Raw genomic sequence first — 15484 nt, forward strand, 5'->3', positions numbered from 1 at the left:
AAAACAAGTAGAAGAAGTTATCTTTTAGTATTAAAAAAGTTATACATGTATTGTTTATCATTTCTCACTCGGCTCCCCTAAAGTAAAAGAAAAATAAGAACAAGTTTTGTGTGTATATAACCTACATATGCGTAGGTAAGAAGTATATAATTAAAAGAAACATATACAAGTTAGTTTGAAGGTTTTTATATACATGTATGTGAGAAAAGTATAAAATTTAAAAAAAGTAACCACTGATAAAAAAAATTAAATGATTTATATTTATTTTTGCCTGTTCACACATGTTTACACAAAAGCTACAATCCTCGCTCTATGCAATAAACCCATTATTTAACTGAATGATAAAAGAAAGGATGATAAATTGATAATGTTTATTATTATTATTATTATTATTATTATTATTATTATTATTATTATTATTTTTATTATTATTATTATTATTATTATTATTATTATTATTATTCATTTTGCCGTAAAAGAAAAAGAGAAGGGAGACGTGAGTCAGCATGGAAAAAGGAATGCAACAATATGGCATAAGTTGACAATCCTTGAGGTGATTTGCCTATTTGAACACCAAATCCACATTTACTATCAACACCTAAGTACACACACCTACACCTAAACATGAGAGGCTTTAGTTTTAAAAATAAGACATTTGTTATTCTAACTTCAACCCTTGTTATTTTATCAACTTTTGCAGTATGCAATGCTGCAACAACCACCAAATATAGGAGGCATACTGGAGGCCACCACCAAGCCCATACCGATAAATCAAAGCCAAACGGAGGTTTGAAATTTAACGTGCTCGATTATGGAGCTGAAGGAGATGGTAAATCCGATGATACCAAGGTATAAAGATATAGAATCTTATAACGCGTCAATTTGTGATTTGTAAAGTTATATAGACATGTATTTTGATGGCAGCTTGCATGGTTACGAAATAATACCACAAATTCACTTTGAACATATAATATAACTAACGTACTTTCGAAATCTGATGTTTATATATACGCAGGCGTTTCAAGCTGCTTGGGAAAATGCTTGTAAAGCTGAGGCATCAATGATGATTGTGCCATCGGGTTACAAGTTTCTCGTGGGACCCAGTTCGTTCTCGGGTTCACACTGTCATAAAAACATTATTCTTCAAGTAAGTTCAACAAGAATATATTCAAATTTTAACAAAATAAATAGAGAACTGGTTTGTATAAAAATTATAAGAAAACACCAAAAATTTATAAGTTTAGAAAATACAGATTTAATGATTAAACTTAAAATCATGATAAGTTGATAACTAATATAATAATTTCGTCCATCATTTTTATTTAATATATGAAACTCTTTCTGCAGGTTGATGGTACTATTTTGGCTCTAACAAGTTCCAAAGCATGGTACTATTTTGATCACTGGCTTGAATTTACAAACCTTGAAGGATTTACAATCCAAGGAAAAGGAACCTTTGATGGGAGAGGCTCGGTTTGGTGGACGAAATCTAAACATGGTTTTAAACAAGTAATTCAACCGTATCCCTTACCATGGGCGGGTCAGATGATGGGTTGGGTAACAGGTCAAAACGGGTTTAGGTTAACATGGTCTTTTTGTTTTTACATTATAGTCATTGTTAGTAAAATAATAAAAAAAAAAGACCATCTAGAGGTTATATGCGTCAAACACATGCACAATCCGTTTGACTCGATCCACTTTTCTTATTTGAGATAAAGTACAACGCGAATTGACTAATTCATAAGTAAACGTTTGAATTGACAGGTAAGCATCTCAAAGGTAGACAAAAGGCAGACAAGCAAGCCAACGGTAAGGATCAAGTGAAGTCAGAAGTGTATTTGTTTGTTAACCATGTTTGGAGTCTAATGACACAAAAACATGTTTTTTTTTCATACAGGCACTGATGTTTGTTGGGGGTTCTAAAGTGACAATCACCGGCATAACAATTCAAAACAGTCCCCAATTCCATGTTACATTTGATAACTGTGACGGAGTTTTAGTTCACGATATCAGCATCTCATCTCCAGGCGACAGCCCCAATACAGATGGGATTCATTTGAGAGACTCCAAGAATGTGATAATTCATCATACAAACCTTGCTTGTGGTAAGACCTTCTCTCTAGTCTCTTAAATATGGGTCGGCCCGAAGAGCTCGTTTGGACCCATATTCTATATTACCTTTTTTTATACCAAAACCTGTTTTGACCCGTTACCTAATTCTTTGGGCTTCCCATTTTGCCACTTATGACACTTGAATAAATGTGATATGCAGGAGATGATTGTATATCTATACAAACAGGATGTACAAATATACTTGTACATGATATCAATTGTGGGCCCGGGCATGGAATAAGCATCGGAAGCTTAGGAATCGATGGAAACACAGCATGCGTCTCGAATGTCACTGTTAGAAATATAAACATTCATGGCACAATGACCGGTGTTAGGATCAAGACATGGCAGGTATAAAAGCATAAAACTACAAAACTAATTCTAAATTATTAAAGACAATATATTATCAGGGATAATAATATTAATGTCACTTGAGCAGGGTGCAAAAGGGTTGGTACGAGGAGTGTCGTTTTCAAACATTCAAATTTCTGAAGTCGAAGTCCCAATCATGATCGATCAATATTATTGCGATCACAGCATCTGCGAGAACCAAACATCTGCTATCAGTATAGCAGATGTTGCATATGAAAATATAAAGGGAACTTATACAGTACAGCCCATGCATCTATCATGCAGTGATAGCAAACCTTGTATGAACTTAAAGTTATCTAACATTGAGCTCAAACCGAAGCCAAATGGTCATCGGATGTCAGAACCATTCTGCTGGCAGGCTTTTGGAGAGTTAAACGCTCCCATTGTCCCGGAACTTGATTGTTTGCAGGAAGGAAAGTCATCAAGCAAGTGGGGTTACCATGATGCTAAATGTGCAGCATAGGATACACTTTGGTGAAATTGTGTAATTTCTTATTTATAGCTAGCTTGGTGGTGTGCATGTATTATATGTGTATACAAAAGAATGAAACATAAGTTGTGTCATGTGGTGTAAGTGTGAACAGCAGACTGCAATAGAAATGTTTCCTACATCTTTGAGAATTATATGATTTGTTATCTGGTTAGAAGATATGCTATTAAATGATCAAACTATTACTACAAGATGAATTTTTGGAAAAATGAAATTGACTATATACTAGTATAGGAATTAAATTGACAGTCCACATATAAGTGTAAATTACTCGAATCAAATAACTATAAAATTAAAACTGCTAAAAATCCTGATGAAATATCCCGCTGCAAATTATGTTAATAAACACCGATACCACCATTCGATATTCGCGGCTCCCCTCCCGGGGTATAGGATGGGGGTTGTGACATAAGTGTTGATACTATTATTCTGATTAATCTCCAGAATATGTAAGGTATCATAAAGCATGAGAAGACAATTTATTATGGTTATAATAGCTTTAACATATAAATTTTGTCACTAACACTCATGTTAGTTATTTGTTGAATTCTGATAAGGAAACATATAGAATTGGACTCAACATATCATGTGTTAATTGGAGTATTATGATTAACAAACTTTAATACATTGATATACAACTACTTATTTTGGCCACTTGTTCTTTTTAATTGTGGATAGTATCGTTGATTATGCCTAGTCTGATGGCATATTTCTTAAAGTGAAACTTCTTCATTGAGAACTTAAAGTTGAAAGTAATAATTGTATTTTGTATATGGACCTTAGAATTATCTAAGGGTGTCAATGCCTGACACGACCGAAACCCGACACTAAAAATTAAGGTTTTGGGTCGGCTGACACGACCATTTTCTTAAATGGGTCAACGTGTACCCGACATGTTTAAAAAACAGTTCAACCCAAACCCGACCCGTTAAAAAGTGGTTTGACATGTTAATTCATTTAACAATTTTGAATGAGTTAATATTTTGATTTTATAGAATTTTAAATTTTAAAGTTAATACATAGATTTTTAATTTTTCATATATCAATTAACTTTTAAAAGTAAAATTAATTTCTTTATACACTATTTTTATCTACTTTTTACTTTTAATATTTTCATTTTATTAGTTCTAACTATTTATTCTCTGGTTATTATCATGAGCTAAATATGCGAACCTAAGTTTGTTAGTTAGGAATGAGAGATAAATACACAAAAACAGTTAGATTTATGATAAATTATTAACAACTTTTATATGGATAAGAGTAATTAGTTGTTTAATTTATTACTAAGTCAATAGGTATTACTCATGTTCGTATATGAGCGTAAAATGGGTTAAATCGAAACAAAATTCGAGCACAACACGAATTTAAATGAGTCGACATGACACGACACGAATTAAAATATGGGTTGGTTTAGGGTTGAAGAATCTCAACACGCTAACCCGCCAACCCGAAACCCATCAACTCGACACGATTAACACCCTTAGAATTATCCTTTTTTAGGTTTAGTAGTAGTGAGGTGAATAACATCTTATTTTATAGTTTCAATCATTTCTTTTCTTGTACGTATGTTGCTGATGAACACACTAATTTTCCTTAATTTTTCTTTGATACTTCTGAGTGTTATAACTGATTCTTAAGGCATCAAACTGTACTAGTGGAAAATTTAGGATGCAATGCACCGGAAAAATGTACCTGTTTTCATGTGTAAGCCCTTAATTTTACGGGTAATGGTAATATACGTTATGATGTATTCAGAGATACCAATTAAACTTATAATTATAATTTAAAAGTAATGCAAGCATCTTAAGAGTTATTTTGATTATTTCACAGAAAACAAATTAGTCTTATGAAAAACTGAATTTAAAATAACTTTAGTGATATCATTTATTTAAATGAGTTCTTGATTATCATAAGAGACACTCTGATTGACTCATCCCATTTGTGATGCTCTAGTTTTCAAAATGATGATTATTAGAAAGATCAACAGGATTGCCATATCATGTCTTGAGGAATAATTAAAAAAACGGGAAGAACTAAATATTATTATAACTCTTTATGAAGCAAAACTCATATTGGATTTTGGATTTAGAGTGGATGGTTTGGATAAGATTTCAATTTATGGAAGAAAAATATATTGAGTAATGTTATGGATATTAAAGTAAGACACATTAAAAGTTTATGATTATTAAATTAATGAATGATCATTAATGTGTGAATCATTATATTTTATTGAAGATGTGATATGCCTACTATCTTTAAATACTATTAAAGCAAAACAGTTTGTCCACATGGCATTCTTCTAGGCTGTCCACATATGCAATCCAGTCACCAACTTTCCATTCTCAGATTCTCTATTATGCTGTCACGTGTCCTCTTCACTCAATCACCCAATATTTAAACCTTAATAATTCATAATTTTTTACCCTAAACATATTTTTCTCTCTTTCTCTATTAGCCGAATCTCCTTTCACCCTCTCATATATTCCAGCTACTCTAAATCTAGATTTGTATTAATCGTTTTCCGGTAATTAAGTTTATATTTTATAATAAACTTTCGATTGTTGATATATGTATTTCCGGCAACATTATATTTTTCTCCGGTTATTGTTTTCTCTAACTTTTTTATCTTTATTTTCATTGTTAACTGATTTTATTAAATCATTTTATGTTGTAAATCAAAAACGGCGATAAAGCTAATATGTGGACGTATTTACGTTTTTCCGGTAAGTTTTTCGGGTTATGTGTTATACCTATAACAATAGTTGTTTTATATTTATTTTAAGTTTTATATTTTTCTTTCATCTCATATATTCCGGCTAATCTAGATCTAGATTTGTATTAATCGTTTTCCTGTAAGTTTATATTTTATAATAAATTTCCGATTGTTGATATATGTATTTCCGACAACATTATATTTTCTTCTGGTTATTGTTTTTCTCTAACCTTTTTATCTTTATTTTCCTTGTTAACTGATTTTATTAAAATCAGTTTAGGTTGTAAATCAAAAACGGCGATGAAGCTAATATGTGGACGTATTTACGTTTTTCCGCTAAGTGTTTCCGTTAAGTTTTTCCAGTTATTTGTTAAACCTATAACAATGGTTGTTTTATATTTATTTGAAGTTTTATATTTTTCTTTCATGTTTTTTTGTTTTACATGTTGTTCTTTTAGGTTCTAAATAAAAATCACCTTCATCCATAGAAAATAACATTATTTCGCTTTTTCGGTAAGACACATTTAAATTATCCGGTTATAAATTATAATTATAATTATAATTATAATCTTCCATAATATTAATGTATAACAAAACTTTATTATTTCATATTATTTACCCGATTTGATTTTCATTTTTGTAATTATTTCTATTTAATTAGTCATATTAGTAAATTAAAACATATTTGATTTTAATTTTTGTGATTTGGCATTAACTAGAATAAGTTATCATTTTAAATTCAAAAAAATGATTGTCAAACTAAAAATACTTGTCATAATTGTAATGTAATCTGATGGTCGGGCAAAAGTCGTGAATATTATTATATTATTTGTTTACTTTTAGTTTAACTATTGTATGAACTTTGGTACTTCAAACGTGTTTATGTGTTTCAGGATACTTGACGTTAAGGACGCCTATCGGGATGAATTACGGGCTTGGAACGAAGATGTAGAAGTCTCATAATGATTGGCAAGCTTTCCGATGCAAAATAAATGAAGAAAATGAAGAAAATTCTGTCAGACACCCTTAGCGCGGCGCTAAGGGAGTTTAGAGATACACTAAAGACTCACATCAGGAAAGTAGACTTTAGAGACGCGCTAAAGTCTCACCCCTGGACTTTAGAGACGCTTTAAAGTCCTCCAGAACGGGAAAATTATACCTAACTCTATTATATTGAGTTTTCAGCCCCCATTCGAGATATCCTTCATTCCAGCAGCCAAGTACAACCCCTAGGACGATTTTGCATCACCCCGAAGCCTCCGGTTCGTCCGTTCATCGCATGCTTTCATCCTCTCATCAGATAAGCGAATCCTTCGTGATGCCGATGTTAGGCTAAAACCATTGTATTCACTTTAGGCTAGGGTTTTGTGTAAACTAACTTTGATCAGATTCTATGTTTTGAATGAATATAAACTTGATTGAATGTCTTTAATCTTGTTTTACATTACGAATTGATTGTTTAAACAGTTTATGATTTTGATTGTCAAACTTTGCATCACTTTTCTGGTTGTGTTCATCACATGTAGGGTTAGCTCTTATGTCATTGAACCAATAATCGTTAGTCATTGCTTATAACTGATTTTCATATTTTAAACTGGTAATTGGGTAAACCGGAGTTCAGTTGTGTCAACAATTCGGTTAGGGTATTGTTTGTCCTCACAACCCAAACTGTTAGGTTTAGTAATTACTGCGCAATTAATCTTATGAATCTGTGATTAGTCGGTCATCACATTACCTTAACCTGAAGTGAATCGTTTTCTCATTATTGCTTACAAACTTTTCCAAGTAACCGTGTGTTTTTATTAAATCATCTTTTATAAACCGCTTGACATCGTTTGTCCACCTTAGTTAATTAATTAGTAATTATGAACTTTACTTGCACTTTCCACTGATTCCCTGTGGAGACGATCTTACTTACCCATACTAGTTACAGGTATTTAAGCTTTATAAATACTTGTTTTTTATTAGAGCACGACATCTACATCATAATCTTACTTTAATTTACGTGAATATTAATTATTAATTAATACTAAAATAATAACCGCGTTATTTTAGAACACAATATTCAAATTGACATAATTTATAATAATCAATACTTAATATATCATAAATTAAATAACCGTTTTATCATCATTTATAAATATTATTCGACACATATGATTTAGTGAATGTTATTAAACATGACAACTTTTCATAATTTATTAATATTATTATTCCCATAAATCAAGATATTTCAAATTATTTCTATCTTTACATGGAAGACCAAATTTAAACTTAAAACTACAAAATTTAATTAACATATTTAAACTCCTTTTAAATTCGGAAATTGACCAATATTTCAACAAAGTTTTAAAGGTTTTAATACTCTCCATAATTTTAAACTCATTTCAAAATCTTTCCATAATTTTTTGAAGTTTTCAAATTAACCGATTTGATTTTTATTTTTGTAATTATTTCTAAATTAGTTAGTCATATTAGTAAAATTAAAACCGATTTGATTTTAATATTTGTGATTTGGCATTAACTAAAATAATTTATCATTTTAATATTCAAAAAACTGATTGTCAAACTAAAAATACTTACCATTATTGTAATGTAATCTTACTTTAATTTATGTGAATATTAATTATTAATACTAAAATAATAACCGCGTTATTTTAGAACACAATATTCAAATTGACATAATTTCTAATAATCAATACTTAATATATCATAAATTTTAAATAACCGTTTTATCATCATTTATAAATATTATTAGGCACATATGATTTAGTGAATATTATTAAACATGACAACTTTTCATTATTTATTAATATTATTATTCCCATGAATCACGATATTTTAAATTATTTATATCTTTACATGGAAGACCAAATTTAAACTTAAATTTTGGTCACTTATAAGTTTACCATTCGATATCGTATTCTTCATTGATATTCCAACATAACTACATCCAAATTTCAATATTTTCGCTACAACCATATAATTTTTTCAACGAATTATTAATATACATTTCACTTTGTTTTTCAAAAACTAAACTAATCACATATTAATTTCTTATTGTTATTATTTATAGTAGATTCAATTGATTATAAGATTCCACACCCGAAACATGATTTTCTTTTTATATTCACCGTTTTAAATTTGGTTATGTATGTTCAATTTTTTTTTGATTTGTGTTCACAAAATATTAATGTCACTAAATTTCTCAATAATGTATAATAAACACGTATTATATTTTTACCCATTTTAACTAATAAGTTTTTTAAACATAATATAAATCTTCTAATTATAACATTCAAACAATTTGATAGTCTAAGTCTTTATAATATTTTCAAAGAATATTAAAAATATTTGATAATTTATTTCCTATATGTTTATATTTTGTTTTCATTGATTTAATTTGTATCATATTTTTTTTCACCTTTAATTATTTTCAAAGTCAACATAAAATTTTTTAATCTTTCTAAAGTTATTTGAAAATTCATTTATTGTAAAACGTTTTTAACTTTTCCAAGTTTAACAAAATATTAATGTCAGTGATCTAAAAGTTTGTTGCAAGATTGGTTAAAAATAAAAAAAAATCAAAATTTTTGAAGTTGACTGATTCCAATTTTTTTATATTTTGTAATTATTTTGAAAATATTTCAAAACGGGTTGTTTTAAAAGAGTATCAAATTTTTTAGGTATAAAATGACGGCCAAAAAAGGTTTTTATTGATATATCTTTTTGGTTTAATTGTTAAGTTAGAAAGATGTTTTATGTTGTCATTTTACTTTGTTTGTTGTTGTATGTTATTTTGTTTTAATAAACAAAAATTTAATAAAAACAACTTTATTAATGTTCAAATGTTATTCATTATTAAATATGTTATTATGGTATATTTAATTTGGATGCTATTATTTTATTATATTTTCAGGTGGTGAAGCAAAATGAGTTTCATTTGGTAGAATGTTTGAAGAAGTTGATGGTGGTTTAATATGAATGAACATGTTTATGTCTTTTGTTGATGTTTTTTGGTTGTTCGATGTACGTTAACTTATTGTAACTTTTAACTTTTCATATCTAGACAATGTAAATGGTTAAAGTTTTGGTCTGAAAGTTTGAAAAAGTATTGTGTTACTTAAATTTGTTGTTTAAATTTATTATATTTGTTGACATGTTTTTCCACCCGTGTGTAACACGGGCTATACCCTAGTTAACATCAAATTAATAGACTATATAAAAATTTATACTTAAACAAAAAAGAAAACACATTTTGGCAAAATTTAAATTTTTATTTAAGTATGTGTGCAAAACAATTATAACACATCACATTTAGGCATAATTAAGACGATTATTTCAATTATGCACGAGCCAGTTTTGCCATATATAAATGTAATATATCACCTTTGAGTAGTACTGATACACCAAAAGCTCACTCAAGTTAAGCCTTTTTAGTTTTGTATAAATTTATAATATTTAAGTATTTACAAAATTATTTAATTAGAGTTTTCATAAAAGAGTTTTTGGATTGTTCTTGGGATTGAGTTTCTAGAAGATTAAATTTCCAGAAAAATTGAGTTTTTTTTTTGACAATCTTATGATGTCGAGAATGTATGAGTTTTTGGATCTCCAACTTTTAGTTATCGGTAATTTCGTTTATAGTATTAGTGAGTTTTCAGGCTTATTAGGTTTATGGGTTATGACATGCAAACCATTTCAGAAAACCTGCAAACTCTTTGAAAACCTGAGAATTACACATGTAAACTGTTTGAACTTTTATGATAAGAATAATGATAAGATTTATTTCAAATATATTTAATGTATTTTCAAATAGGGGCTTACATTTTTTTAAAAAAATGTTAACAAAACTTTTAAGCCATCCAAGATTTGAAAATTTATATATTTTCCTAAATAATCATTAATATATTTTAATCCAGGTTTAAATCAAAATATGCTATAATTTTCGAGAATTATGATGAACACGAAGAGCATCATAAAAAATTTAATAGTTGGACATATAAAAAAACTGAAATCGAAATCTTTAAACATGATTTTAACATATTTCAAAAATATTATGGATTATCAAATATGGATTTTAGCTATTTTAAATAGTCATATATTGTTTTCATAAAAGAAAACAAAAACAAAAACAGAAACCGAAAAAATTAGGGTTTATCAAATTTTAGACAATGTCTTCTGATTTAATTCCGGATTTAGGGAAAACATGAAGAAATTATTAAACATATCACTATAATACCACATGTTAATCATTTCTTCATGAAAATAATAGAAAACATAAATATAATATTAAAACATATAAATCTGCTACATCATAAAGAGTAACAACAATAACACAACAAAGTATGATGTAGTCGACATGTTTGTAATCTAGATCGAGTTCCCCTTTAAAGTGTATAGTTAAGGATGAGGTTAGAGTTCTTAAAAGTAACCCGATTTTTTAGAGAGAGGAGGCAAACAAATTTCTTATGTGTGTTTGATTATGTGTTGATGTTAATTTAATTAGTCTCCCTCTATATACACCTAATGTGAAATCATTTATTAACTAGTAAGGGTAATATGATTTATCAATAATTACCAAACTAATATATAGTAAGGTATAAATAATATTTTTATATAACACAATATAAATAGTTGCGAGGGCATACAAATAAATACACATAATATATATCTATTCTTACACATGATTGTTAACAACCATCACATGCAAGTCTTTTCAATAGGACGTCGTAGTAAATAAATACAAGTACATAAATAAATAAGCAAGAAGGGTTTTCAAATATTAAAGTTGGCAAGTACGTAATTGGTTGCGTAGAGTCATACCCATGGGCCATGACCTAGCTAAGTGTCGCTTTGAAGACTCAAATTTGGTGGATATGACATCGTGTCATATTAAAAGAAGGATGTATTTTACCTCGCTTTGTGTTTCCAGGTTAAACATTTGGTTGATGATTTTAATATCACTTATCAGCATATTTAATTAAATAATTGTTATTTCCATATGAGAAAGATATGTTTTTAGTTAAGTTATAACATGAGTTAAAGTTTGCACATAATTGATTAAAAACACTTGAGAGGTTCATTTGCACTTCGCAAAACGTGAGTTTTTGGAAAAGTTGAACCTTTGTTAAGCGTTAATCAAATTAGTCGCTTGTTAGCGTAAACAAGTTAATAAAAGTACTATTATGATCTTTTTTATATTTTAAATGTAAGTACATATCATTCATATATATTGAACAAAATGATTGAGTTAAAATAAAGAGGTGGGTAAGCTGCAGTGTCACCCCTTTTGAAACGACAAAACCGATCTTTATGAAAACAAAGTTATATTAATAAAAACAACTTTTATCACAGTTGTCACTTAAAGTCAACTTGTAAAATATGATCATCATATCCAGATAACGCTAAGACCATTCTCATTGGCAATCTCATAATGACATTGGTGGGCCTAAAGTTAAAAAAAAATATAAAGCAATCTAGATTGACAATCTGGGTTGGTCGAGTAAACCCAGATTGCAATCCAAACTAACCCTCAAAACTTAATTATTCAATTAACTTTTAATATTCAGACTAAAAATAATTAAATACACGATGTTTCTTAAAAAAATTTATGAACATTCTGACATAAATTTTATTAAAAACAGATTTCGTTAAAAAAATACATTTTTTTTAAGTTGAGATAGGTTGTGAATGTGTGTAAAAGATTGGGATATGTTAAATTATCTGGATTGAAAATAGATAAATTAATTTTATAATGTAAAATCGTGATTATAAGATTGTGAATGAGTATAGCCTAATAATAAGACGCATGATCAAAATCTTATCATCACATATAGCAATATGATAAAGCTTTGATTAAACATGTATTCATTAATTGTTATGCATGTAACGGCGGTTATATCCTCTCTCTCTCTCTCTCTCTCTCTCTCTCTTTATGTATATATATATAGGGTAGGGTTAAAATAAAAGGTTGAGTGTGTATAAAAAGTGTAAGAACTAGTCTGGTGCGTTAGATATGTTGATCTGATGGTGGATATTAAAAGTGTGTTTAATTTTAGTTGTGATGTGTTTATTGTGCGGTGTGTTTTATAAGATCTAATTGTGAAAACCCATTTTCGACACTTTTAGGAAAAATCTACTTCTTATTAATCTCTCTCTCTCTCTCTCTCTCTATATATATATATAAGTGTTTTTTCCTGCTAAAATAAAATGTGTCAATTTTGATTAAATATGTTGAATTCCCTTTCAACATTGTAAGGTCTTCAAACAAATTTCGGTCTAAGATAAATGCAAAGATTTTAAAAATCGAAGACTTGTAAGGAACAACTATATGTATTTTTTTAATTCGTAAAGACCATTGTATTTATACTATGAATTTTTAATTTTGAATGACAGTGATTTTTTAATTATTTTATCATATTTTTGTTATTTCGTCCTTCTTACGGTGCGCGCATATAATGCATATATGTGTGAACCCTCGGGTGCAAAAGTGAAATTGCACTAATTTTGACGCTATTTTATTAATACTGTGAAAATAACGTTAAAAGTGGCGGAATGTTAATTAGGCGTCATGTGGTGGCGTTGATAGCCGAAAGACAATGGTACATGCACCAATCAGCAGTGTCCCGATGGTTGAGTGTTATGTGTCTTATGTTCAAGGCTTGATGCAAAAATACTATCGAGCTAGGGGTCTCACCGGAAGCAGCCTCTCTATCCCTATGGGGTAAAGGTAAAGCTGTCTACATCTTACCCTTCTCAGACCCTACCATAGCTTTGCTATTAGTGTGATATACTGAGTACGATGATGATGATATCTTTGTTATGTAATGAACCGACTCAAATTGTCAAACCGACCCGAAATTTTAATATCTAATTTCATGAAATTGAAGTATTTTAAAGTAGTACACCACCTTCATTGAAATAAATTCCTTGATGTACCACTATACAAAAACATTTGTTGGACCACTTTTTGCTCATAACTAATTGATGAGAACAAACATTTCGGCTATCATTATGATTACTACATAAACTATTATGAACTCTAGCCTCGACCCCACGAACGTACTATTGTCTCATATCAAGATCACAGAAAAGAGGTGATGAGTTCATCTCAAGTGAACAAATCTAAACAAACTATTACGGTTTCTAATGGAGGCACGTTGCATTTTAGTAATTTGTAGTTTGAACTAATCACCAAGGTTATATCAACTTAAGGATGTGAAATCACATATTAATGACAGTTGCTTCACAGGTGGCCAACTAACCTGCATTCATAATTCGCCATTTGTGACAATGGGACATATACATATATAGTTATCACTAAGTTATTGACCCGTGGGCGCCACGGGTGGAAATATATAAATCGTCGAATAAACGCATATAATTTTAACCGACAACATTGCTTGTTCTTGAAGGTAAGTTCATTAAATCATATATTGGATATAATGAATTGTTAATTAGAAGATCTCTTCAACATGTAAGGATTGGCATCCAACCGTGAGTCTCGTGTTTTTTGATAGTTTAAGTACCTTTCACTTTAACAAAATGTAGGAAGAACTAATTGAAATGTAATTTAAAATAAACACGAACAAAAGTCTATATAATTTAACTATTTATTTAACAAAGATATCATAAATTTAATATTTACAACTCCATAAATACTTCCTTGTATACAAGGTTTATACTTTAATTTGTAGCATTTCGTTGTTGTCACTTAGAAACATCAATTGGCTTATATAACTTGTTTAACGATTCATAGAGCCATAACTTGTATACATTCTAATATTGACTTGAACATATGACTTGAACACAAGATGCTAATAACCCATATTAGCTCAAACATGTTCTAAATCATGACATGAACTTGCACAACAATACATTTTGGCATGCCTAACTACATATCCATATGGCTGCTAATTACAGTCCGGATGTGGCAACCATTCGATATAGTGACGTATTTTATTTTCCATTATTAAGATACTAATAATGTATTCATCTTTTAATACATACAAAAGGTAAATAAAATAATTTTAGTGGTTCTTAAATGTTTAGTAGTTCTTATTGAGCCCAACAGTATGTATAAATCTTAAAATATTGGTTTTAGTTATTGATCTGTATTAAAACTTTTATATCCTCGAAGACAAGTGTCTCCAACATATGATATATTGGTAATACAAAATCAAATTGCACAATGATCTTGGCTAGAAAATAGTTTAATATATTATAGAAACTGAGCTTTCTCATTTTACAGTATTATTTGGAAATGAGTTTAATAGACTTTCGCAAAATCTTGTCCATATGCAACCAATCTATTTATTTTCCTCCTGCAAAGTCATGCACTTGGCCATTAACATCTTCTCCATCTTATTTTTGTTAGAGATTGACCTTGACTTTTTTTAATAGTTATTGCAAAACATACTACAACTGAAAAATACTACATTCTCTACAATTTGAATGAAAGTTTCTTATCTGAAGGTGTTAGATCACAACAAATTATATAAATGCGATAACCAATATTAGTATATGAAATCACTTTTACTTCAGCAAAACGCCTATCCAAATTAATTACTCGCAATATAGTTCCATTACACAAACCGTTCTTCTGATTCATATTCCTTAATAACATTATTGTCACACCAACATAGAACCAATCTATGAGTCAAAATAATTTTGGTATTTTTTATTTTATTTAGTATAATGTGTTTATGAAAATTTTAGTTCAAATTAAAATATAAAAAAATAATTGGTATGATCTTACTTAGAAATCAAAAAAACTGATTTTTATATGGACCACA

General features: G+C 29.0%; 1 protein-coding gene across 1 annotated transcript; it reads left to right on the forward strand.

Moving 5' to 3' along the window:
- Positions 1 to 475: 475 nt before the first annotated feature.
- LOC143540044 (polygalacturonase At1g48100-like) lies at positions 476 to 3491 on the forward strand. The gene is made up of 7 exons (XM_077033209.1): positions 476 to 849; positions 1016 to 1147; positions 1348 to 1509; positions 1765 to 1809; positions 1898 to 2105; positions 2273 to 2463; positions 2552 to 3491. The coding sequence occupies exons 1-7, from the start codon at positions 625 to 627 to the stop codon at positions 2945 to 2947; spliced, it is 1359 nt and encodes a 452-aa protein (XP_076889324.1). The 5' UTR covers positions 476 to 624; the 3' UTR covers positions 2948 to 3491.
- The last annotated feature ends 11993 nt before the right edge of the window (positions 3492 to 15484 follow it).

Source organism: Bidens hawaiensis, unplaced genomic scaffold, assembly GCF_021521415.1.
Source record: "Bidens hawaiensis isolate Kalapana, Puna unplaced genomic scaffold, B.hawaiensis_p1.1 tig00012136_1, whole genome shotgun sequence".
Taxonomy (NCBI): domain Eukaryota; kingdom Viridiplantae; phylum Streptophyta; class Magnoliopsida; order Asterales; family Asteraceae; genus Bidens; species Bidens hawaiensis.